Source organism: Lithobates pipiens, unplaced genomic scaffold, assembly GCF_037356315.1.
Source record: "Lithobates pipiens isolate NorthernLeopardFrog02 unplaced genomic scaffold, aLitPip1_a1.2 Scaffold_3, whole genome shotgun sequence".
NCBI classification, from domain to species: Eukaryota; Metazoa; Chordata; class Amphibia; order Anura; family Ranidae; genus Lithobates; species Lithobates pipiens.
The window spans coordinates 170,045,222-170,071,691 of NW_027507790.1; the positions used below are offsets into that span (position 1 = coordinate 170,045,222).

Sequence of the window (26,470 nt, forward strand, 5' to 3'; positions counted from 1 at the left end):
CTCACTGTGCCCCCATTGCAGCCTCACTGTGCCCCCATTGCAGCCTCACTGTGTCCCCATTGCAGCCTCACTGTGCCCAACATTGCAGCCTCGCCAGGGCGGAGGAAGAGAGAGGGTGGGCCGAATCATGACTGGAGGAAGAGGAGAGCCATGAGATCACAGAGCACGAAAAGAACACTGTTACAGCTTACATGAAATTGCCTCTGCTCTGTTCTCTGTCACACACAGCCCCGCCTCTTCCTGACCTCGTGCCTGTGATAGACAGAACATATCCCCACATTGGACCTGCATTCTGTCTATCACAGGAGCGGGGTTAGGGGGAGGTGGGGCTGTGTGTGATGGTGAGCGGAGTGGAGGCAATTTCAATGTAAACTGTAACAGCGCGCTATACCGCTCGGTGACCCTGTGGCTCTCCTCTTCCTCCATGCTCTCTTCCACCGGGGTGATCACTGGGAGAACGTCTCCCGATCAACCATTTGAGGGATGCAGTACACACTTCTACCCTAGCACTGCCAATAGCTTCTCTCTCAGCCCTAATGGGGCCCCATGTGCATCTGGGGTCCCTGGGCTGTGCCCAGGTGTGCCCGCTCAGTAAGAAGGCCCTGTGGGGATACAGATCCCAGAGATGAGATCTTCTCCGATCACTCCTCCCCTCCGATCAACCTTACTTAATCGTACATCACGGGACACAGAGCCATAGTTACTATGTGGGTTATATAGGCCACACACTGTCACACCTTAAACAGGAAGTTCAACTCAATATATAACCCCTCCCCCTACAGGGAGTATCTTCGTTTTTCGCCAGTGTCTTAGGTGTTGGTCACGAGTAAAGATGTGCTGTGCTGAGCTCCGCTGGAATATTCCTTGCTGGGGCAAGCCATGCAACCGGATCCATTCAAAGTGTCTTTTCCAGGCCGAATTGAATGGTACCCGGGCCTCGTGTCCGAAGAAATAAGGTTTTACCTGTAATGCTTCTCGAGGTCCAGAGGGGGTGCGAGGGGTGGTTGGAGGAGGGGGGCAGAGCATTAGTGCGGCATTGGCGTGGTTTAATGCCCACAATCGCGGGCCATGCTTAGCTATAAAGGTGCACTTTTTGCAGATGCACACAGCTAAAGGAGTGACACAGAGCAGATAGATGGCATGTGAGTGTGGGTAACACAGGCATTCCCAGGCACATTTACTTAGCATCAGACTGAGCCTTGATAGCAGCGGAAGTTGCTGAACTATATTACTCAGCAGTGGCTGCATTTCTGGTAGTACCTCTGCATTTGCTTAGCACTATGGGCAGAAAGGGGAGGTACAAATACCCTGAAAAACAGGTGCTCAAAGAGATCTCCCTCAGGCTCTGAGGACCCGTCCTCTGCAACGTATATATTACTGAAGAGGTTTTTTTCCTCAGCCATGAGTGGATTAGAGGAAAGATTAGTGACCTTAATCGCATCTTCACAAGTAAAAGAAAATGCATTAAGGACCCTCAAACAGAGAAACTCTGGGAGAAGGAAGATGATTCCCCTCATGGGACAGGGAAGAGACTGATGACTCCTCTTCTGAGGAATCAAGTGGAGAAGGACCCTCTTCAGCCTCACAGGTTGAGAAATTGCTGGTGCAATCTTTTACTGAAATGGTCCGCTCCACATTTAAGTTACCTGTAACTGAGTCAGTTGAAAAGCCCACTTCTGGTTTGGGTTCACTGAAGCCTCCTCAAGCTGTGCATGCCTTTCCTGTTCATTCATTGCTGGGAAAGCTTATTTATTCTGACTGGGATCACATAGATAAGCATTATTTCCTAGTAAAAAAGTTTTCAACACTTTATCCTGTGGAGGAAAAAATTTACTAAGAGGTGGAGTATATCAGCAATTGACGCTGCTAGTTCCTCTGTAAATTAAAATTTGACATGTTCCGGTTGACAATGCTCAAATGCTTAGGAATCCATCTGATGAAAAATTGGAATTCCTGTTAAAAAATATTTTCTCTTTGGCAGGTTCAGCAGCTCAACCTGCAGTGGTGGCAATTAGGGTATGTCAGTCCCAGAGAGACCATTTGAGACAGGTGCTCAGGGTTTTCCCTGAACAGCTAGCCCAGGATTTAGCCAAGCTGCCAGGGGCTTAATATTTTGCAATTGATGTAATCAGAGATTCTATTCTGCAAACCTCTCGCTTTACGCTTGGGTTGGGGCATATCCATAGATTCTTATGTGTCAGGGAACTCACCATATGAATGTCCATCCCCATATAGCAGCAGCTTATTTTCATTCCAAGGGCCATGCCTGGTATCCCCGTCTGAGGAGAACGAGTTCCGGGAACGAACGGACGCACGCACATGCCAATACGAACACGTGGACGCACTTGCGTGCCAAACCGAACGTGTGTACGCTCGCACAACCACATCCACCAATCCTGGCACATGTCACCATATATAAACAGGGTCCTGACCTGATACCAGTGCTGGATCGTCTTCAGCTTGTTCCTGAGATACCTGACCGCTGTTGTACCTGTTACGTTGTTCCTGATTACCGGGCTTGCTTGACTACTCTTCTGGATCAGCCCTGCTTACTACTTCCTGGATTTATTATACTGACCTCAGCTTGGACTCTCTACTTCAGCTTGCTTCCTGACTTTGTACCTCGCTGCCAGCACGTTGCCAGACCTCTGCCTGTCCTTGACTACGAACCTGCCTTCCATTCCTGTACCTTGTTGCCAGCCAGTTGTCAACCTTGCCTGTTCCTGACTTGCAGTGTTTCCACATACCTGCTTGGCTTCCGCTGAATACCTCCGGTGACCAGTCTACACTTCTTTCTCAGTGAGGGTCCCGTGTCTTCAAGCCTCTATCTTCAACCTGCAGACACCTGCATGTCATAACATGTTTCAGTCATGGCAGGGCGGTCATTGTGAGTTTCAGTCATAGTGGGGCTGTCATAGCGTATTCCAGTCATAGCCTGTTAGGTCATAGTGTGTTCAGTCATAGCATGTTCAGTCATAGCGGGCTGTTATAACATGTTCAGTCATAGCGAGGCTGTCATAACGTGTTCAGTCATAGCGTATTCAATCATATCGCGTTCCAGTCATAGTGTGTTCAGTCTTAGCATGTTAGGTCATAGCTTGTTCACTCATAGCATGTTCAGTCATAGCGGGGCTGTCGTGACGTTTTCAGTCATAGCGGGGCTGTCATGACGTGTTCAGTCATAGCCGGGCTGTCATGATGTGTTCAGTCATAGCAGAGCTGTCATAAAGTGTTTGGTCATAGCGGGGCTGTCATAATGTGTTCAGTCATAGCCTGTTCAGTCATAGCGTATTAGGTCATAGCATGTTCAGATATAGCGTGTTCAGTCATAGCATGTTCCAGTCATAGCATGTTCAGTCATAGCGGGGCTGTCATAACGTGTTCAGTCATAGCAGGGCTGTCACAATGTGTTCAGTCATAGTGGGGCTGTCATAACACGTTCAGTCATAGCTGGGCTGTCATAACGTGTTCAGTCATAGCAGGGCTGTCACAATGTGTTCAGTCATAGTGGGGCTGTCATAACACGTTCAGTCATAGCTGGGCTGTCATAACGTGTTTAGTAATAGCGTGTTCTAGCCATAGCGTGTTCAGTCACAGCATGTTCCAGGCATAACGTGTTCAGTCATAGCATGCTCTGTCGTAGCGTGTTTCTGTCATAGTGGTTCTGTCATAGCGTGTATCCCTTTTTGCTCATGGAGCGCTCTTTGATGCTCTGATCTCTTGTTGATCACTAGCTCCCTGGTTCTCTACCATTTCTCTCCACATGTACTATGCATGAGTGGATTAGATCATTTGACCATTATCACGATTTATCTTTATATTGTTAGGGATTGTCTTGCACTCTTGTGATATTTTAGAAATAGTGTATTTTGTGACAATCATTCTACATGCACGCATCTTTGTTGTGAATGCATGCTTTGGGTTTAATTGTATAACATTACCACTTTAGAGATCTTGATCTGCATATCAGACCAGGGTTCTAATCAGAAATTTTGCTGGTGATAATTTGTTTTTATTTATGCGTATTTTCCTATCTGATACAATAAAGAGTATGTTTATTGTAGTTGAGGTGGAAATTGGTAAAATATATATTTATAAAGATTTATGCATATTCAAGTTCTGTACTATATACAGTGTTGGAAAAAAATGTGGACACTTGGAAATGTTAAAGTTGCACCAAATAGAAATATTTATATGTCAATTTAAAGACAATGTAATGCTGAAATCAATAAAAAAGCAGAATTCAAATATACAGTGCATCCGGAAAATATTCACAGCGCCTTACTGCTTCCACATTTTGTTATGTTACAGCCTTATTCCAAAATGTCATTATTTTCCTCGACAATCTGCAAATACCCCATAATGACAACATGAAAGAAGTTTGTTTGAAATCTTTGCAAATTTATTTAAAAATAAATAAAAAATCACATGTGCATGTAAGTACAGTATTCACAGCCATGCCACTCAAAGTTTGAGCTCAGGTGCATCCTGTTTCCACTGATCATCCTTGATATGTTTCTACAAACCTGTGGTAAATTCAGTTGATTGGACATGATTTGGAAAGGCACACACCTGTCTATATAAGGTCCCACAGTTAACAGTGCATGTCAGAGCACAAACTAAACCAATAAGTCCAGGGAATTGTCTGTAGACCTCCGAGACAGGATTGTATCGAGGTACAGATCTGGGGAAGGGTACAGAAACATTTCTGCAGAATTGAAGGTCCCACTGAGCACAATGTCGTTCATCAGCCAGCTATAAATTGAAGAAGTTTGGAACCACCAGGACTCTTCCTAGAGTAGACCATCTGGCTAAACTGAGCGATTGGGGGAGAGAAGCCTTAGTCAGGGAGGTGACCAAGAACCCGACGGTCACTCTGACAGAGCTCCAGCATTTCTCTGTGGAGAGAGGAGAACCTTCCAGAAGAATAACCATCTCTGCAGCACTCCACCAATCATGCCTGTATGGTAGAGTGGCCAGACGGAAGCCACTCCTCAGTAAAAGGCACATGCCAGCCCAAATAGAGTTTGCCAAAAGGCACCTGAAGTACTCTCAGACCATGAGAAACAAAATTCTCTGGTGTAATGAAACAAAGCTTGAACTCTTTGGCCTGAATGGCAAATGTCATGTCTGTAGGAAACCAGGCACCACTCATCAGCTGGCCAATAAAATCCCTACAGTGAAGCATGGTGGTGGCAGCATTATGCTGTGGTGATGTTTTTCAGTGGAAGAAACTGGAACACTAGTCACGATCGAGGGAAAGATGAATACATCAATGTATAGAGACATCCTCCATGAAAACCTGCTCCAGAGCGCTCTGGACTTCAGACCGAGGCGAAGATTCATCTTCCAACAGGACAACGACCCTAAGCACACAGAACCTGAGATCTGAAAAAGGCTGTGCACCAATGCTCCCCATGCAACCTGATGGAGCTTGAGAGATCCTGCAAAGAAGAATGTGAGAAACTGCCCATAAATAGGTGTGCCAAGCTTGTAGCATCAAACTCAAAAAAGACTTGAGGCTGTAATTGGTGCCAAAGGTGCCATGAGCAAAGGCTGTGAATACTTATGTACATGGGATTTATTTTCATTTTTTATTTTTAATAAATTTGTAAAGATTTCAAGCAAACTTCTTTCAAGTTGTTATTACGACACTGGTGGAGGGAGCTATAGGCATTGTCCCGCTATTGTTTTCTTTTTATAGGAGGCGATCGGCTTTTAAATAAAAAGTAATCCGAACGGCTAATTAGCCGTTGTATTGCTTTTATAAGCAGTGGGAGTGATCGACCCCTTCCGTGGCCTGCTGGTGCCTCTCTGGGATCTCCATCCCACTGGATGTTATGTTAGTTATCCATTTACTTGCCGTAATACCATCTTTTATATTTTACCAAAAATTGGATATTATATTGCGTTTGTCTGAATTTTTATCCAAACCATTTGCATTCAAAAACCGCTGAACAAATACTCTGTGTGATATGAAAAATTGCATAACTCACTATTATATTCTCTAGGGCCTTTGCTATATATATATATATATATATATATATATATATATAATGTTTGGGGGTTCTAAGTAATTTTATAGCAAAATAAGCAGAGTTTTACATGTAAACAAAAAGTGTCAGAAAAGTCCTGGTCTTCTCACTTGCGTTTTTGCACTGCATATATTTCAATTCAGATTTCTTATTTTAAAGACATTTTCATTTGGTGCAAAATAACATTTCCTATAAGCCTACAAAGATGTAAAACATTAAAAGTTCCAAAAGTGTCCACAATTTTTGCCTCCACTGTATGGAATTGGTACAGTTTTTCTGAAGTTTATTTCTTTGGAGTGGTGTTTTATTTAATTTGCATGCTCAAATATTCAGCAGTGCTGAACTTGATGTGTTGCAAGGCACAATTCTAACAACCAAGCGATTGTACCTTATGTGGTTAGCATGCTCCCATAGCCAACAGATGGAAGGACATTATCACAGTGCTGACACAAAATCAAACCACCCCACCTATTCCACTCCATTCGCTGTCTAAAAGACAGTATAATCTGAAGCCGCGTACACACGGGCGGACTGTATGGCCTACTTAGTCCGTCATACAATCCGACGGACAGTCCGTCATACTTTTGAATGAACGGACTTGACCACACACGGATGCACAAACAGTCCGTCGAAAGCTTGCGCGATGACATGTACAGCACGTACGACGGGACTAGAAATAGGAAGTCCAATACACAGCAATGCAACCTTCCGCCGTGTAAATCCTTTCTGAGCATGCGCCATTCTTAGTCCGTCGAACTAGCCTACTGACAAGCGGATTGTCCGCTGAAACCAAAGTATGACGGACAGAATTTAGAAAAATCCGAAATACTTAGTACGCCAGACTGCACGCTGAAAAAGTCAGGTGAAGCCCACACACGAGCGGACTGTCCGCTGAAATGTGTTTCGATGGACTAAGTAGGCCATACAGTCCGCCCGTGTGTACGCGGCCTGAGTCAGTATACATACAACTAACCCCTTGAAGAGTGAGGAAAAAGGAACTAGTCTTCAAGGAGTACAAAGTAGGTATCCCAGTACACAATTTCCTCTATAAATTACAGGGGAGAATACATTGAGGACCTAGCTGATGGTACTGGCAGTCGTCCATAAAAAGTTAGCAATTATGAAGCACAAAATAGGGCTTCGTTCACATGGGCTTACAAAAGTGTACATCTTTAAGAAGGGTTGTTTGCCCGCATGGGATGCTTAGGTGTTCCATGCAACGGTGTGCAGACAGTCCCATTCAGGTCAACTGGAACACAGCGGCTGCACGCCACAGTTGGTGGTCCCAATAGGACAGCCTGGTGGGTCTGGGTGCAGGTGCGTGTCCCCGAACTCACACTGCCTGCGTTCAGGGACATGCACCTGCATCCACATAGATGTCAAATTGGGAGCAGCAGCTGTGTTTGTGGAGTCACTGCATCCTAATTGACATAAATGGGACTGACTGCACAGAATACCTGTGCGAGCAAACACAGCACTTCACACAGGTGTATGCTTTAGTATGCCCACGTGAACAAGCCTTAAAGCGTACCTCCACTTTTGTTGAGGAAAAAAACACTCCCCTCTGGATGATCTATGTACATTGCAAGGAATATACCAACCTTTGTTGTAGATTCTGACCTTTTGTTATTCTAAAGAAATCATTGTTTGTTCCACTGTAGGGCTGCAACTAACGACTATTTTCATAATCGATTAATCGGATAAAATCACAAAAAAAACGTAATGTTCAATTTTTTCGTTTATTTAAAAGTAATAATGAAAAAACTGAGTGTTACACTCAAACTGCAGAATAAAAAACGTTTAACATTAACATTACACAACTTTGCAGCAGTACAAAAACATTCTGAAAAGAGGTGAATTATAACTTTTTTTGCAACTAGAAGTAAAAAAAAAAAAAAAGTGCGGAGATGTGGTGTAATATTATGTATGTATTGTACAGCTTTATAAAAATAAGTGATTCTTCAATATTTCTGTGCACTGTTATTCAACACCAATGATGGGGCATTATTCCTCCCGGGGACACCAATGATGGGGCGCTATTCCTCCCAGGGACACCAATGATGGGGCGTTATTCCTCCCACTGACACCAATGATGGGGCGCTATTCCTCCCACTGACACCAATGATGGGGCGTTATTCCTCCCGGGGACACCAATGATGGGGCGCTATTCCTCCCAGGGACACCAATGATGGGGCGTTATTCCTCCCACTGACACCAATGATGGGGCGCTATTCCTCCCACTGACACCAATGATGGGGCGTTATTCCTCCCACTGACACCAATGATGGGGCGTTATTCCTCCCACTGACACCAATGACGGGGCGCTATTCCTCCCGGGGACACCAATGACGGGGCGCTATTCCTCCCGTGGACACCAATGACGGGGCGCTATTCCTCCCGTGGACACCAATGATGGGGCGCTATTCCTCCCACTGACACCAATGATGGGGCACTATTCCTCCCACTGACACCAATGACGGGGCGTTATTCCTCCCGGGGACACCAATGACGGGGCGCTATTCCTCCCGGGGACACCAATGACGGGGCGCTATTCCTCCCGGGGACACCAATGACGGGGCGCTATTCCTCCCGGGGACACCAATGATGGGGCGCTATTCCTCCCAGGGACACCAATGATGGGGCGCTATTCCTCCCACTGACACCAATGATGGGGCAGTGTGTGCTTTTACTGGGTACAACTTTTAGCCGATAGCCGCTACATTTTCGGCTTGGCTCAGTGTCCTCCTCACAGATTCTCGCCCTGGCCTCTCTGCAGCGGGCGGGGCTGAGATCTGTGTGAATGATCATGCGACATCAGCGAGGAGAGGCGCGCCGCGGACGTGCAGCGGCGAGTGCGTGCCTGGTCACAGAGAGCGGCGCCGAGGACATAGGACGGATGACATAGGAGGAGAGGATTTATTTATTTATTTTTTCAACGAACAGACAGGCGGAAGGTGCGGACCAACTAATCGATAATGAAAATCGTTGACAACGATTTTCATTATCGATAATATCGATTAATCGTTGCAGCCCTATTCCACTGTGCTAAGTGGGTCTAATGGGAGTGGATTCATAATAATCAATCAGCTGTGCAGCTGCAGAGCACTTATGAGGAAAGTGGCAGGGCCTGCTTCCCTTTAGACATGTTCCTATTGGGAGTAGCTCACCAAAAATGACAATTTTGTTGCAGGAGATGCCTGAAATCTGACTTGTATCTAAGGCAGACTTCTGGGGAAATTGGTGAGCCAATCACAGAAGCAGGAAATTATGTTGCTGGGGTGTGTTCAGTACACATTCTGTGTACAAAACACCTCCAGGTAGCCATATTGCAATTTTCAGAAAATTACAGCGGCTGCAGACTGAAAAGTATAGGTAATTTTTAATATCTAATTACAATATGACTTGTGCCGCAATTGTATACGCTATATTATTTATTTCCCCCCCCCACCCCACCAAAGTGGAGTTTAAGGGTGGCTGAGCAGCTCCTGTGAAGACACAGCTCAGAAATTTGCTTTCACGAAGATAGGTCAATAAAATGTTTCAGACATGCTTTCCCCTTTTTGTTGTAATTTTGCAAATTTCTGTCCAAAACGCTTTTGCAGGATTAGGATATGCCATGGATTAAGATAAAAACAAGATCATGGCTGGGCGGCACAGTGGTGTAGTGGGTAGCACGTTCGCCTAGCAGTAAGAAGGGTCGCTGGTTTGAATCCCAACCACGAAACTACCTGCCTGGAGTTTGCATGGTCTCCCTGTGCCTGCGTGGGTTTCCTCCGGGTACTCCGGTTTCCTCCCACACTCCAAAGACATGCTGGTAGGTTAATTGAATTCTGTCTAAATTGTCCCTAGTATGTATGAATGTGAGTTAGGGACCTTATATTGTAAGCTCCTTGAGGGTAGGGACTGATGTGAATGTACAATGTATATGTAAAGCGCTGCGTAAATTGATGGCGCTATATAAGTAACGTAACATAAATAAAAATAAATGGCTTATTTATACCTTTTGACTGTAACATTCAACATGTCAAAGGGCACCTAGGACAGGGTAATGAAAAAAGTACAGTATGTAAACTATTCTCTTCAAAAAGCTAAAAGTAAATGTCATGAAAAAATACATAGGTTGCAATTGTTAGCCTGAATTTTTTTTTGATTTTGTAAACTAAGAGAAAGCTAGAAACCCTGTTATTGCTATCTGTGCATGGATACAGATTTTCTTCTTCTTCACTTCCTGTCTGGAAATAAGACAGGGGAAAAAAAAAATAAAAAATCTTGGTTCGACAAATACTTTAGGAAATATGGTTAAGACCCATGAATTGGAAACCTGATTTTCTGTACATTAACCACTTGACCGCTAGATTTACCCCCCCAATCAGCGACTTTTAGCGGGACTGCGATTTTGCAGCAGACATTTTGATGCTGACACTTTTTGGGAACCAGTGACACTAACAGAGTGATTAGTGCTAAAATAATGCCCTATCACTCTACTAATGACACTGGCTGGGAAGGGGTTAAACATTAGGGGCGATCAAAGGGTTACTGTGTGCCTTAGATGTTTTACTTAACTGTGTTAGGTACTTTTACTAGGAGATATGGAATTTATTTCTTGCTTTGCAGACACAAACTTGATTCCCTTGACAGACTAGCGATCTACCTTCTTTACATAGGCAGACCACCATTTTGCTCGACAATCGGCAGGTACCAGTGGAAGTACAGCACCTGGCGCCCGCCCTGTACGACAGCGGAAACAAACTGCTGGTGGCGTGCTTGCCCCCCCACACCCAGGAAGTGTCGGATCACGTATATGCACACCGTAGCTCACGAGTACACCCCTCACATTTTTGTAAATATTTTATTATATCTTTTCATGTGACAATGAAGAAATTGTACTTTGCTACAATGTAAAGTAGTAAGTGTACAGCTTGTATAAGTGTAAATTTTCCGTCCCCTCAAAATAACTCACACAGCCATTAATGTCTAAACCGCTGGAAACAAAAGTGAGTACACTCCTAAGTGAAAATGTCCAAATTGGGCAAATTAGCCATTTTCCATCCCTGGTGTCATGTGACTGGTTAGTGTTACAAGGTCTCAGGTGTGAATGGGGAGCAGAAGTGTTAAATTTGGTGTCATTACTCACACCGGTCACTGGAAGTGCAACATAGCAAAGAACACTGAGTATCTGGAAAAAAAAAAAAAAAAACTGTTGCTCTACATAAAGATGGCCTAGGCTACAAGAAGATTGCCAAGACCCTGAAACTGAGCATGGTGGTGGGAGTGTCATGGTCATTAGCGCTGCCAGCACTGGGGAGCTACAGTTCAGCGAGGGAACCATGAATGCCAACATGTATTGTGACATACAGAAGCATGATCCCCCTACCTTCGGAGACTGGGCCGCAGGGCAGTATTCCAACATGAGAATGACCCCAAACACACCTCCAAGATGATCACTGAGGCTGAGGGTAAATGTCATGGACTGGCCGAGCATGTCTCCAGACCTAAAAACTCTATTGAGCATCCTCAAATGGAAGGTGGTGGAGCGAAAAGTCTCTAACATCCACCAGCTCTGTGATGTCATCAGAGGAGTGGAAGAGAACTCCAATGGCAGCCTGTGAAGCTCTGGTAAACTCCATGCCTGAGAGGGTTAAGGCAGTGCTGGAAAATAATGGTGACCACACAAAATATTGACACTTTGGGCTCAATTTGGACATTTTTACTTAGAGGTGTACTCACTTTTGTTTGCCAGCGGTTTAGACATTAATGGCTGCGCGTCGAGTTATTTTGAGGGGACAGCAAATTTACACTGTTATACAAGCTGTACACTCACTACTTTACATTGCAGCAAAGTGTAATTTCTTCAGTGTTGTCACATGAAAAGATATAATAAAATATTTACAAAAATGTGAGGGGGTGTACTCACTTTTGTGAGATACCAGGCACACATGATTCAGTGCACAGGTGCCACCCTGTAGCAGTAAAACTGCTATAGGGTGGACCTAGAGTGGTTAAGAAGAAAATAAGGTTGACAGTAGCAAGAATAGCAAAGGATTAGTTTTGCTCACATATAAATAGAGAATATGATAGATCAGAAATAAATGATACACTAACACACACAATCAAAAATGTAAAAAAAATTCTGCATCACCTCAGCTATGCATTAGATATGTAGACAAAAAAAAAAAATTAGGAAGAACAAAAAAACAAGACAAACTCAGAAACAAAAAGAAAACTGACAAAATGAAAGTTTTATTATTTCTTTACAAAACGTATTACTTATCAAAAACTAAATTTTTAACAACCTAGAAGTTACGATAAACAGAGCTTTGGAGATGAACCAAAATATGAAGGTCTTCATGTTAAGCAGAGCAGTTTGGCTATAAAATAAAAAAAGGTAACACTTTATAAACCAAACAGGGAAAAAAAAAAAATCAAAAAAAAAAAAAAAAAAAAAAAAAAATCAGAGATTTATAGGATTGGTCAATTTTGCAACTCCTTCTCTACAAATGGGTTGTTTCACTTTATCATTACATTCTGGCTTACTGAATTGGCTGCTATGGTGGGGGATGAAAGATGATTGAAACAAAAAGATCTCACAAAATGCCATTATTAAAAAAATGCATTGTAATACATTTTATTAGCAGCATTTTAAAACTTTTTTTTTTATAAACAAACTGAAATATTTCAATTACACAGACTTCATACAAGTTAAGGAAAACATATTGCTATATGGCGACAGTTATATGTGTTAAATGACAGCAACAGTTCAAAAAGATGTCTTCATGTCTCCATTGCCCAGAAGCAAGTCCTCTCCCTAGGAGAGATGGTGCCTGTTATCACAAGTGGAGAAAATAAAAGATTATTAAAGAAGTCATTCAAAACATAATAGCATACTTCTACAGTACATGTTCGCAGCTTTTTGGCCAAGATCAAGTTTAGTATCGGTTATCAGTGGTGGCGCTGTGCTACTATCCTGAACAAGGCTGGGTTGGTGGCTACGCAAAACTGCTGGAGTGATGGGGGCTTGGAAAGTTAGTACCGGCTGGAACAGAAACCGGGCACCCACAGGCAGTTGGGGAACAGGAGTAATTCCCCCAGGAAAGCTGAAAGAGCTCATTACCTTCTGACCTGAACGTTCCACCTTGTCTGGCCATGGACTGCGAAGGCAGAGGGTCCCCGGTGCCTGTGCCCCCTGGGAATGGTCACCCTAAGGGTGCTCTTAGTAACAACTTGGGTGTGGGACCCCACGGTGTGAATGGAACACATAGTCACAGCACCAAATGATGCTTATTTTGTACTGCATCTCATGGGCTGGGCCATTTGGCTAAAGTTTAGGGCCCGGCCAGTGCACTATTTGGCACGGCCACTTTTTTTTTATATTTCTCCCACTGTTTGTCAGTTTTCAGTTTTGTATGGGGGAAGGGGGGTGGGCCCTCATATGTGGCCCTCAGCCTCCTTCCTCCCCTGACTTAGTATTCAGGGATGGCTTTGGCTGTCCCAGAACAGTGTCTGCCAGGCCTTCTGGTTCTAAAAGTCTACAAATACTAAGCTGATTGTAGGGTTCAATGAACAAGATTAGGAGAATACCAAATCTATGGCTAAAAATAGCACCGCTTTACCGCCGACACCCGGGACGGCTCGGTGTGAAAGCTGTCTTAAGCTACTTTCACATTGGGGGCGTCGGCGGTAAAGCGCTGCTATTTTTAGCTGCGTTTTTTTTTTAAGGTTTTTGGCCGCTAGCAGGGCACTTTTAACCCCCAATAGCGGCCAAAAAGGGTTAAAAACGCCCGCAAAACGCTGCTGCAGTGGCGTTATTCCGGCGGCGTGGCCCATTGATTTCAATGGGCAGGGACGCTTGAGGAGCGGTGTATACAAAGATGCGGCTTGCAGGACTTTTTGGCTTCCTGCCAGCGCTCCACTCCCTTGAGCTTTCACACTGGAGTGAGAGGAGAGGAGCTTTACAGGCACTATTTTTTGAGCTATAGCATCTGTAAAGCATCTCAGTGTGAAAGCAGCCTGAAGGTCCCAATAAACACAGTGGCCTCCATCATCCATAAATGTAAGAAGTTTGAAACCACCAGGACTCTTCCTAGAGCGGGCCGCTCAGCCAAACTGAGTGATTGGAGAAGGGCCTTAGTCAGGGAGGTGATCAAGAACCTGATGGTCATTCAGCCAGAGCTCCAGCGTTTCTCTGTAGCGAACCACCATCTCTGCAGCACTCCACCAATCAGGCATGTATGGTGGAGTGGCCAGACAGAAGCCACTCCTCAGTAAAAAGGCACATGACAGCCCGCCTGGAGTATGCCAAAAGGCACCTGAAGGACTTGGACCATTAAAAAAAAAAAATTCTTTGGTCTGATGAAAAAAAAGATTGAACTCTTTGGCCTAAATTGGCAAGCATCATGTCTGGAAGAAACCAGACACCACTCACGACCTGGTCAATACCATCCCTACAGTGAAGCATGGTGGTGGCAGCATCATGCTGTGGGAATGTTTTTCACTGGCAGGAACTGAGACTAGTCAGGATCCAAGGAAAGATGAATGCAGCAATGTACAGAGACATCCTTGATAAACCTGCTCCAGAGCGCTCTGGACCTCAGATTGGGGCGAAGGTTCATCTTCCAACAGAACAATGACCCTAAGCACACAGATAAAACGAGTGGCTACGGAACAACTCTGAACATCCTCGAGTGGCCCAGCCAAAACCCAGACTTGAACCCGACTGAACATTTCTGGAGAGATCTGAAAAGGGTTGTGCACCGACGCTCCCCAACCAATCTGATGGAGCTTGAGAGGTCCTGCAAAGAATGGGGGAAACTTCCCAAAAATAGGTGTGCCAAGCTTGTAGCATCATACTCAAAAAAGACCTGGAGGCTGTAATTGGTGCCAAAGGCGCTTCAACAAATTATTGAGCAAAGGCTGTGAATACTTATCTACATGTGATTTTTTTAATTTTTTTTTATTTTTAATTTATTTTTAATACATTTTCAAATATTTCAAAACAAATGCCTTTCACGTTGTCAGTATGGGGTATTGTTTGTAGAATTTTAAGGAAAATAGTGAATTTAATCTATTTTGGAATACGGCTGTAGCCTAACTCTCAAACATTCCCTGTAGCCTAACTACAGCTGCTCCTGGTGTTGCCGAGTCTCCTGTGAGGAGAGAGCAGTTGCTCTCAGGCACAGTGCTGGATTTAGATCAGGCTCAGGCAAGTATACAGAGGAGCATCGCACATGAAAAGAGAATACATTCATGTAAAATACCTTTAGTCTTTATAACTACCTTAAATGACCGGCAAATCCTCTACCAGAAAAAGTAAGCACCTTGTTAAAGTTTATCTTGATGCTTTCACTTGCTACAGAGAAACAATTAGAAAAGATGGTGCAAAGGGAATGTTTGAGAGTTTCAAAAGACCCAAGACTAGAAATTGCACTGGTAGAAGCAACAGGATGATCCCTTCAATTTGTGAGTGGTGCAAAGTGCATCAAATAAGGGCCAAAATAGTCTTTACTTTGGGAGTAAAAGCAGTGCACTGCAACGCCTCATGGAGAAGTTCATCAGTCAAGGATTAGCACAAATCAGAAACCGATTCTATGGCCGATACCATGGAGGTCGCTAAGGTCATGGGCTATTCAGATATAGAACGTGCAGGAGAGTTTGCAGAAGCAAACTTGTGACCTCTGATCAGAGACTGCAAATAACTGGGTGATTTTGGTCAAAGTCTTGCAGGACCATGATAAAAACTTCACCGGAGAGGGGAGAGAGTCTAGCCACACCCTATGGATGAAACAGATTTTAATAGAGGATAACATGATTCCGGCTGCAGATTCAGCACCTTTAGAAGGCACACAACAAGCAATCTCAGTGCTGTTAGTACAATGAGAGTTAAGAGCACCCAATACCGCGGGACTGTCATCCCAGTGTCTAGAATTAGTTATGTTGTGACCACATGTTGGTAAGGCCTCAGGTGCTCCTGAAACACAGACAGCTTGCAGAAGATGGAGGTCAGATGGCAGGAGGTAACCAAGGTCACTGAAGGCAGGCAGCAGGAATATACTAGATTACCAAAATCATTGGTACACTTCCCTTTACATGCACATGAACTTTAATGGCATCCCAGTCTTAGTCTGTAAGGTTCACTATTGAGTTGGCCCACCCTTTGCAGCTATAAAAGCTTCAACTCTTCTGGGAAGTTCGTCCACAAGGTTTAGGAGAGTGTCTATGGGAATGTTTGACCATTCTTCCAGAAGCGCATTTATGAGGTCAAGCACTGATGTTGGATGAGAAGGCCTGGCTCATAGTCTCTGCTCCAATTCATCCCAAAGGTGTTCCATCGGGTTGAGGTCAGGACTGTGCAGGTCAATCAAGTTCCTCCACCCCAAACTCTCTTATCTGTGTCTTTTTAGACCTTGCTTTGTGTAGTGGTCCAAATCATTTGGTGGAGGGTGATTATGGTGTGGGACTGTTTTTCAGGAGTTGGGCTTGGCCCCTTAGTTCCAGTGAAGGGAGCTCTTTAAGGTGTCAGCATACCAAGACAATTTCTTGCGCCCAACTTAGTGGGAAGAGTTTGGGGATGGCCCCTTCCTGTTTCAAAATGACTGCACACCAGTGCACAAAGCAAGGTTCATAAAGACATGGATGAGTGTTGGGTGAAGGAACTTGACTGGCCTGCACCAGTCATATCCTGGGCTGGCCAACAGTTTGTTTATTTTTTTGCCACTGTTCAGTCCCCCTAGTAGGTGACAGTATAACCAGAAGAGGGAAGAAAAAAAATAAAATAAAATAACAAATCACCATAGTTTTAGGCCTGGTTCACACCTATGCAGGTTGCATTTTTCAATACACATTTTTGGTTCCATAGACATTAGTGGATAAAAAATAAGTCCCCAGCCTCTCCATAAAATGCACATATGTGAACATGACCCATAGGAAACCATGTTAAATGTACTGTAGTGTGTTTCTGCAAAACTGAAAATGCACTAAAAAATGCATAGGTGTGAATGAACCAGGCCCAAGGGACCTGACTTACCTGGGAAGTATGCCCCATGTTATGCAGGCAAGCTATATCATGTAGATATTAAATCCTCCTTTGTGCATGCTTCCCCACCCCCACCCAGTAATTAAATTTTTTTGTCTTTCACCTTATTTCTATGGCTCATTCTCTGATACTATACTAGGACTGTGGTGACCCAGCAATGGATAAACCTCAAAACAACCCCAAAAAGGTTTAGAAAAAACAGACCCCTACCTCCATGGTACTTGGCAGTTAGTCTGTAACTAGGACTTCCGTTACTGTAAAAAAAAGGTTAATAATCCTTCCTTATCAATAGGACTAGTCTGTTTTGGTGATTACATGATTAGGAACCACTCACATCAGCTCATTATCTTCTTTCCAGGATTAGGGCAGATGGAAGCTGCAAGTCAGCCCTGGAGCCAAGCAACCTCAGAATACACAGCATGACTGAGGATTGGGAAAGTGTATTACAATAAACTTTACCTGCATTTGGATAATCACTTTCTTCACAAACATGGTAATCAGAGGACAGGCAACTAAACACTATGGTACCTGACCTCTTCTGCACTTACCCAGGCTATAATTGGAAGCCTGGTTAAACAACTCAGTGCCTTTACGCTGCTATAATATAGCAAGAAAATGTTTGGGAAGGAAGTTAATACATGGTGTAAAGGGGTTAAACAAATAAAACACTGCCATGACAAAGACATTCCATATATCAGTTTATAATCTTTTCTAAAAAGAAAAATTGGGGGAGGTAGACATCTTTTAGCTGAGGAAGCACTGCTGAAAATAACCGTTTTTGTATAATGGACTTCAGAGCAGAGTATAGAAGGACTATGAAGCAGATTTAAACACTGTACACTCACATGCTAATGATGTTTAGATTTCCTATTTTGGTTGTGGATATTTTCCAAATGAAGCTTCCATTCGACTTTGCTTTAAACCCTACAAAATATGAAAATGGAATCAAAATAAAAATCTGCTCAGTCATGCTTGTTGACAATATAATGAAAGCCGCCAGAAACCACAGACCTCTTCAGCAAATGCCAGTTGTGTAGAACATAGGATGATAAAACACATAGCTAGATCAAAAGGAACAATGTTCTCTGTAGTCCAAGTCAGCTACTACATAGACTGCAGTGGGAGCTAGGACTGAAAATGGACCCTTAAAGCAGAAGTAAAGTTTGCAGTATACTCACCATTACAGAAATGCAACTGTTGCATCCCTGGCATCTTTCCACCCAGGCTTCTCTTGGGTGCTGGGGTTTTGCCCTTATTGGCCAGCAGGAATGGAAATCCCATTCTCTTTGGTGCCCTTTCACATCAATGCAACATGGAGCAGTGTGATTTTTTTTTTTAAAGTTGCAGGGCTTTTTTGTGCAGCATAGACTTTAATGGGAATGCATGTATATGCATTTTTATAGTGTGTTTTTGGTAGAGTTTGTGTTCAAAATACAGTCTCCTACCAAAAAAACACACACACCACTTTATAAAACTTATGAACCTAAGCAAAGTCTTATCTGGAAATAATAATGGAATTAGTAATATAGACTTGCGAATTATGCAAGGACCCTGGATATCTCTTATTGACAGGAAGCTTTCATAATTAAATTAGCACCAATCACGTGGTGTAGTTCTTTACATAATCTAAGCTACTAAACCCTCTTATTTTTATAATATATACACACATAAAAAAAAAAAAACACCCCACACATACTATAATAGCAGTGGCAGTGTCCCGTGTCCTGATTGGATAGATTTATAGCTGCGCTGCTCTAAATTAAATCTAATGACGCAGGGGATGGGGCCCGAGTCCTGCTCTGTCAATAGACGCAGCAGGACTTGGCAGCGAGCCCAGACGGGTGTCCCCAAGGAGAGCGCTTCTCTGACGGGGCACTCGATAAGAGGAGCCACCAGCGCTGCCGAGGGACCCCAGAAGAGGAGGATCGGGCCACTGTGCAAAACTGCACGGAGGAGGCAAGTATATATAGATATATAGTGTGTGTATATTTTTTTTTTATACATATAGTGGGGTTTTGTCAAATATGACATGCAGAAGTGGAAATACAATTTAACCTGTCCGGGGGACACACAGATCACCAGGTGCGCGCTCTTGTGATCGATGCAGACTGACGTACAGGTATGTTGGAAAGCAGCGCCGATGTGGGTTAACTTACCTGTGTCAGCCAGCATCAGTAGCTGCTTCGTGACTCACAGATCGCGCACCTGGGAGCCCGGTGATCCATGTGTCCCTCCGACACAGCGGAACACATTACCCGTCTCCGGGTATTCACATGGTGTTGTACCATGTGACTACTGTGTTCAATCACAGCAATCATAGTATCAAATGGAAACCGAAAGTAAACATCAGTTCTCACAGATCAGCTGTGAAAGCTGAGAACCATTGCTGCAGCCAGTGAGTGTACAGCAGCCTGTCACAGTGCATGTACACTCACAGACTGCAGTGCCAACTTTCCCCAGTGTCCCTGATCAATGCCCCCAGTGCAAGAACAATAAAGTGTATGCAGCCAACCCCTGTCACCTATCTCAGTGTCTTTATTGTTCACGCCATACACCAAGCCAGCATCCTGATCACCGCCATATGCCATACCGGTCGCCAATGGGGATTTTTAGGTACCGCAGTTTGTCAAAATTCCACGAGCCGACAAAATTTTCAAGCGCAACATGTTTTGATATCTATTTACTCAGCATAACATCTTTTATATTTTACCATGAATCCCATGCTGTTCCTAGAGGCAAGCTTCAATACCTTTGGATTGTCCCATAGGGAAGCAGGAAGGACAGGTACGTTTTGGCATATTCAGGAAGTACTGAAGTAGTGCCCGTCGAACCAGAAGCAGGTTTTTTTTTTTTTGGTGTTTTCACAGTCCTTTTAAGGGCAATAAGATAACTACTTTGTAGGGCATATAATGTGTTTCACTACCCTACAACAGCTTTTTTTGTTTAACTTAAAAAAAGGTCCCTTTTAAAGGCATTAGAAGTGCTATTAGGTAAACAATTTGTTTTATTATAAAGCAACAAATTAAAATAGTTTGGCAAGTTAAAAGGTAAGGCAATTATAATCAACAAGTGTGAGCAGCAGGATGTACACTCACCAGATAATAACCAGTATGATAGCCACTCATGTACCAGGCAATTAGCATGCTTCCCAGGGCTTCATCATCTTCTGTGATATCAGGGCCCATTGGAGGAGGAGGGGGTATCAGCTAAACAGCAAAACACAAGAGCGAGACTTTATAACAACAACAACAGATTGCATTTTTGCCTGCCAATTCTGCAGACAGAAAGCTCTAATAGTCTGTTGGAATAGCAGGCATTAGTAAAGCATTTGGGAGGTATTTAAAGAAAAAAAAAATATCCCAACAGATTTAATGCCATCACTTAACTTTATTGAAGTATGTCCCATGTTGTGCAGTCAGCTGAATCCTGGGGAAATCTTTACTACAAATATACTCTGTCCTCTTTCTGGCTCTGAACTTCCAGCAAGGCAAATGGTTACAGCTTCTAGACTTCAGGCACAATAGCAGTAAAGACTGAAGAGACACGTCCCCCCTTTCCTCCATTACAAAAAGTTTTTAATCGATTATACTTCTTGTAACATGATCTGTGAATGGAAGAGAGAATTGTGACTGATCAGACTCTCCCCCATTCACATATGTTACAAGCAGTGTACTCAAAAAAAGAATTTCTCAATGGAGCATGCAAGTCTCAGTCTGAACATCTGTACTGCTGTTGTGTCTGAAGACCTGAAGCTATTAACCAGTGTAGCGCTGGAAGGTCAGAAACAGGAAGAGCACAGGCATCCCTGCAGTGAAGTGAAATAAAGTAGTATGTAGGTAAAAATATAAAAAAAAAAAAAAAAAAAGAAGGGGTATACAACCACTGGAAAGTGATGTGACTAAAGCTGTAGCCTTTTTTTTGTTAGCTTAACTTTAAAAACACTTAAAATACTTCCCTTAAGTTTCCAAATTAAGTGAAGGCGTTAGTACAAACCCATGTTTGAGATTAGAGTTACATTGCTGTGTGTTAAACATTAGTGACTGCAGTAATAGTCACCAATACTTCTATGTGGATGTGTGGAAGTTTCACTTTTTTGGGGGGGATTTGTCAGGATAATTTATCTGACAAATGTTTAGTCTTTTCTCTATTGTTTATATTTGAAAGCCTTGCTATGTTCAAACAAGAACACAACATTTCAGAACTGGGTAGCTGGCATGTCAACACTATTCACGCATGGAATTCCAGCCTCCATACTGTCTTGGTTATGGACAAGAAAAAATAAATAAATTTTGTATGTTGTGAAACTAAATAAAAAAAAAAAAAAAAGGCAAAAAAAAAAAATTGTAAACATAATAGATACAATGTATAAAAGAGGAACAAAAAAATAAAAAAATAAATTAAAAAAAACTCAAAAAGCAAGCTAAGCATTTAAAACGTATTATGGAGAAAAAAAAAAAGCAAGCTAAGGCAAGCCAAGTGTCATGTTTAGCAAGAATATACCGTATATACTCGAGTATAGGCCGACCCGAATATAAGCAGAGGCCCCCAATTTACCCCCAAAAAAACTGGCAAACTTATTGACTCGTGTATAAGCCGAGGGTGAGACATGCCTGTCCATCCCTGTGTATGTGTCCGTCCATCCCTGTGTGTCCGTCCATCCCTGTGTGTCCGTCCATCCCTGTGTGTCCGTCCATCCATCCCTGTGTGTGTGTGTGTCCATCCATCCATCCATCCCTGTGTGTGTGTGTGTCTCCATCCATCCATCCATCCATCCCTGTGTGTGTGTGTGTGTCTCCATCCATCCATCCCTGTGTGTGTGTGTCTCCATCCATCCATCCATCCCTGTGTGTGTGTGTATCCATCCATCCCTGTGTGTGTGTGTATCCATCCATCCCTGTGTGTGTGTGTCTCCATCCATCCGTGTGTGTGTGTCTCCATCCGTGTGTGTGTGTGTGTGTGTGTGTGTGTGTGTGTGTGTGTGTGTGTGTGTGTGTGTCCAGCCTACCTGCACCTACACCCGCAGCAGATCGCAAAACGCAGTGCGGAAATGAATAGGGTTTGCAGTGTTAGCTGCATGGCAATATAGTGTGAACCAGGGCTGAGGACCCATTCACTTTGGCAGGGAAAAGGGAATAGTTGAGTCGCAGATTTATTCCCGCTGGCCACCCACACAGAGAAGACCATCCAGCAGCCACTTTGCGTCATAGCCACGACAAAAATCCCATCATGTTTAGTGGGCAGTACAGGTGTGTGTGTGTGTGTGTGTGTGTGTGTGTGTGTGTGTGTGTGTGTGTGTGTGTGTGTGTGTGTCCAGCCTACCTGTGTCCCGAGCCTCCGTCCCGAGCCTCCGTCCCGTGTCGTGCCTTGCCTTCGTCCCGTCCCGTCCCGTGCCGTGCCGTGCCTCCGTCCCGTGCCCTCTTCGTCGGCGGCCATTGTAAAATTCAAAAGCCGCGCCTCCTCCTTCGCCTGTGATAGGCGGAACACTGAATTTCCCAGCAGCCTGTGTTCCGCCTATCACGGACGTCGTATCATCCTCGTCCGTAGTACGAGGATGAGACGATGCCCGTGATAGGCGGAACACAGGCTGCTGGGAAATTCAGTGTTCCGCCTATCACAGGCGAAGGCGGAGCCGGAGGCGCGGCTTTTGAATCATAGAATGGCCGCTGTCTGTCTGCTCGACACGCTGATCGAGCGGGCAGACAGCGATGACTCGAGTATAAGCCGAGGGGGGCACTTTCAGCCTCAAAAAAGAGGCTGAAAATCTCGGCTTATACTCGAGTATATACGGTACTTTTATTTTTTTTTATTATTTTTTTTTGTAAGAAGTATTTAAACCAAATTTATGTTAAAAATCAGGGTTATTGGTACTTTTACATAGCTCCATCTGCGAGGGATATCATCATGTTAGAAAATGCTGAGAATACTTCTTAAAAACAATCTGTCATGAAGGCACACTCTAGAACTGTGCCTTTTGTTACCTTATACATGATGCCTATACTGTGAGAAGACAATGACTTACAGGTGGACCTGGAGAAAATGATGGAGGCCAGCCAGGAAAGAATGGAGGTGCTTGACTAGAGTTCTCACCAGGCTGTAAATACATAAATGATCATCACTGCTGCTGCACAAATACAAATCAAGCTACCATTTAATTCGGTATATTACATATCCAAGTGAGACCCGTGTGATGGCTGATGCAACTGGGTAGTTCTGTGTACTTCGCAATGTGAATGGATTACTATGCAAGCAAGAAAGTGTAAAAAAAAAAGAAGAAAGGAGGGGGGAAGGGGGGGGGGGAAAATCAGGCCACTTTTTTGTATATTTACATTCTCAGGCAAGGATTAAGTTGCACCTCAGAGGACAATGCACTGTTCTACCTCTCCCAAGAAGTTAGACATCTCTACAGAGTGATGTGTACATTAAAAATAAATGCATGGTAATGTATCTGTGCAAGAAAATGTTTTGCTGTGTACACCCTGCTGTGTCTAAATTACAGCGCCAATTCCCCATAAAAAAAAAAAAAAAACATTAATAGAGCCTGCCATTTAAACAACAAAACCCGTCCAACTGTCCAGAAAAATGCATAACTGTGTCACGTTTGAAAATTACAGCTCACCACCTGTAAATGTAGTCTGCACTCTTACCCGTCCAAAACCTGGCATGAAGGGAGGCGGGGCTGGTGGGAAATGGGTATTCTTTGCTGTAGCTGCAGTACGGTGATCTCTGCTTTCAGAGTCTCTGGACGACCTGTCACTGTCATCTGTTGAGTGCTCCTCGCCATTCACATCCTGAACATAACAAACATTAGCAAAGTATGCAAGTGTCACTAAAACATTTACTACATCAACAACTACAACTAATACTTGATTCTACTCAACAGCTTTGGATGATGCAAGATTGGTTGGCAATACTTTAAAATACGTAAATACAAGTTATTTATTTTTCAGCAGAGCATGAAAGTGCTGTCAATTGCAGCAGGAATAGCCAACAATGTGGATTAACTCTGCAATTTAACTAGACCAGGTTTAAGAACAAACGGGTCTTATCAAAATATAAAATACCCCTTGGTTATGTCAGGTTTGAAAAGTCACAAATTTTTTTTTTATTTTTAGACACTTAAGCCAAAATCTTTTATATTGAGCTGTGACATGCCGGTTAAAATGAGACTTGTGGAAGGAGTGTCTGGGTTTTATGCCACCATCTATCATTCACCATAGCACCCATTGATGGCCTGGCCTTAAGCTGTATGGAGTGAGCTTGAATACATGAATATACTTCGGAAGAGGAGGACATTGAGGTCACCATCTCAACGGTGAGGTTTTCTATTATTAAAAACAGCAGGAGGCAGTGACAGAGTCTTAAGGATTTCAATGTCTAAAGAAGGGTGGTCACTGCCCTTTTGTTTCACAGCAGCAATTGTTGCATAACAGAATTGATTAAGAGCGAGTGTGAGGTATGTCATATGACCTGCCTATGTAGACAGCATGCTCTAGCTGACACACTGATACACATTGTGCCTCAACCAAACTATATTCATTGTTTACATTCCTCGAACTGCAATTTTCAGCAAACTACATTTAGTTTCCTTCTCTTGTAAAACTAAAAAAATCCCAGCACACTATGCTTGCTTTTCATTGTGGAACTACAAGCCCTATACTTGCCATTCTGTTGTAGGGTTTTTTACCTCAATACAGAGAATGCATTAAGAGGGAAAAAAAAAAAAAAAAAAAAAACAGCACAACCTTGCGTGCAGCAGCACACCCCTAGCCCCTCAATACTTACCAGAGCCCAACTTAATTCAGCAATCCTAATGCTTAGAATGTAAAAAGGTAAAAAAAACCTTCTGCCTTTAAGACCACTTTAAGACTGTGCTGAGGCCACTTTGCAGTCACATCTTGCCTAGTGTAATATTTACAGCCAGAAATGCTTGCATCATGCTTTAATCCTGCTTCATTTTTAACCTGCCCAAAAAGAAAAGAACACAGTGAAACATGCAGCCCTTACCTGTACTTGATCTTTTTGATCACTATCTGCTTCTGAACTGTCAGGGAAGCGCAAGTCTGACAAATTTTGCTCCTCATTGTTGCCATATCCGGTATACACAACAATACACGTTCCCCTTTTTGCATCAATAGAAGAGATAGTAGCTGGGTAAAGATTGCCATCTTCTGACCAAATGGCATTGCACGAGTCTCCAACTCTCCACTTAAAAAAAAATAAAAAATAAAAAAATAAAAGGATATACAAAGAACTGAGCCCATAAGGAAGCAATACACATTTGCAATTTAAAATAAATTACTGCATTAATGAGACAGTACAACCATACAGGTTATAAGGGAATAAACGCAAATCAGAAAGCCCTTGCTCAATTCATTAAGACGGCACAAAAGGGAAAAGAAAAACAAAACAAAAACCACACCCTTTACGTCCCATTCCATCACATCACAAAAACAAGGGTAATAATCCTCTTCTTGGAATATTATATGGAATCAGACAAGTAAATACTTTAACCACTTCAGCCCCGGACCATTTTGCTGGTCAAAGACCAGATCACTTTTTGCGATTCGGCACTGCGTCGCTTTAACTGACAATTGCGCAGTCGTGCGACGTGGCTCCCAAACAAAATTGACGTCCATTTTCTCCCATAAATAGAGCTTTCTTTTGGTGGTATTTGATCACCCCTGCGTTTTTTTTATTTATTTTTTTGCGCTATAAACAAAAATAGAGCGACAATTTTGAAAAAAAATCCCACCAAATTTTTTTTATTATATTATATATATATATATATATATATATATATATTAGTAGAAGTTTTTTCTCCCCCCTCAGTTTAGGCCGATACGTATTCTACATATTTTTTGAAGAGAGAGAGAGAAAAAAAAAATAATCACAATAAGCGATTGATTGGTTTGTGCCAAAGTTATAGCGTTTACAAAATAGGGGATAGTTTTATGGCATTAACTTTTTTTTTTTTACTAGTAATGGTGGCGATCAGCGATTTTTATTGTGACTGACATTTTGGCGGACACATCGGACATTTTTGGGACCATTGTCATTTATACAGCAATCACTGCTATATAAATGCAGTGATTCCTGTGTAAATGACACTGGCAGTGAAGGGGTTAACCAGTGGGTGGCAGTGTAGGGGTTAAGTGTTACTAGGGGTGCGTTACTAACTGTTGGGGGCTGGGCTTTAATTTAGCGAACACTGATCTCTGCTCCAATCACATGGAGCAGAGATCAGCGTCACTAGTTGGTAGGTAGAACGGGGAAATGCTGTTTACAACGGCATTTCCTCGTTCAGCCGCCACGTGAGACAATCGTGGGTATGCCCGCGGCGATCGAGTCCGCAGGACCCGCGACCGGGCTCGCGATGGCAGGCTGGCATTAAAGATTGGACGTACCT

At 43.2% G+C, this 26,470-nt stretch overlaps 1 protein-coding gene across 1 annotated transcript in view; it reads right to left on the bottom strand.

The window, feature by feature from the left end:
- Nucleotides 1-12,255: 12,255 nt before the first annotated feature.
- The window catches only part of LOC143940771 (survival motor neuron protein-like), a 28,245-nt gene continuing 14,030 nt past the window's right edge, over nt 12,256-26,470 (bottom strand). Inside the window, exons 4-9 of the mRNA XM_077462490.1 lie at nt 25,069-25,269; nt 23,709-23,852; nt 23,084-23,155; nt 20,160-20,270; nt 17,910-17,988; nt 12,256-12,856 (exon numbers count right to left, since the gene is read on the bottom strand). Coding sequence (XP_077318616.1) covers nt 17,932-17,988; nt 20,160-20,270; nt 23,084-23,155; nt 23,709-23,852; nt 25,069-25,269 — 585 coding nt within the window. The 3' untranslated portion in view covers nt 12,256-12,856; nt 17,910-17,931. The remainder of the gene's footprint in view (nt 12,857-17,909; nt 17,989-20,159; nt 20,271-23,083; nt 23,156-23,708; nt 23,853-25,068; nt 25,270-26,470) is intronic.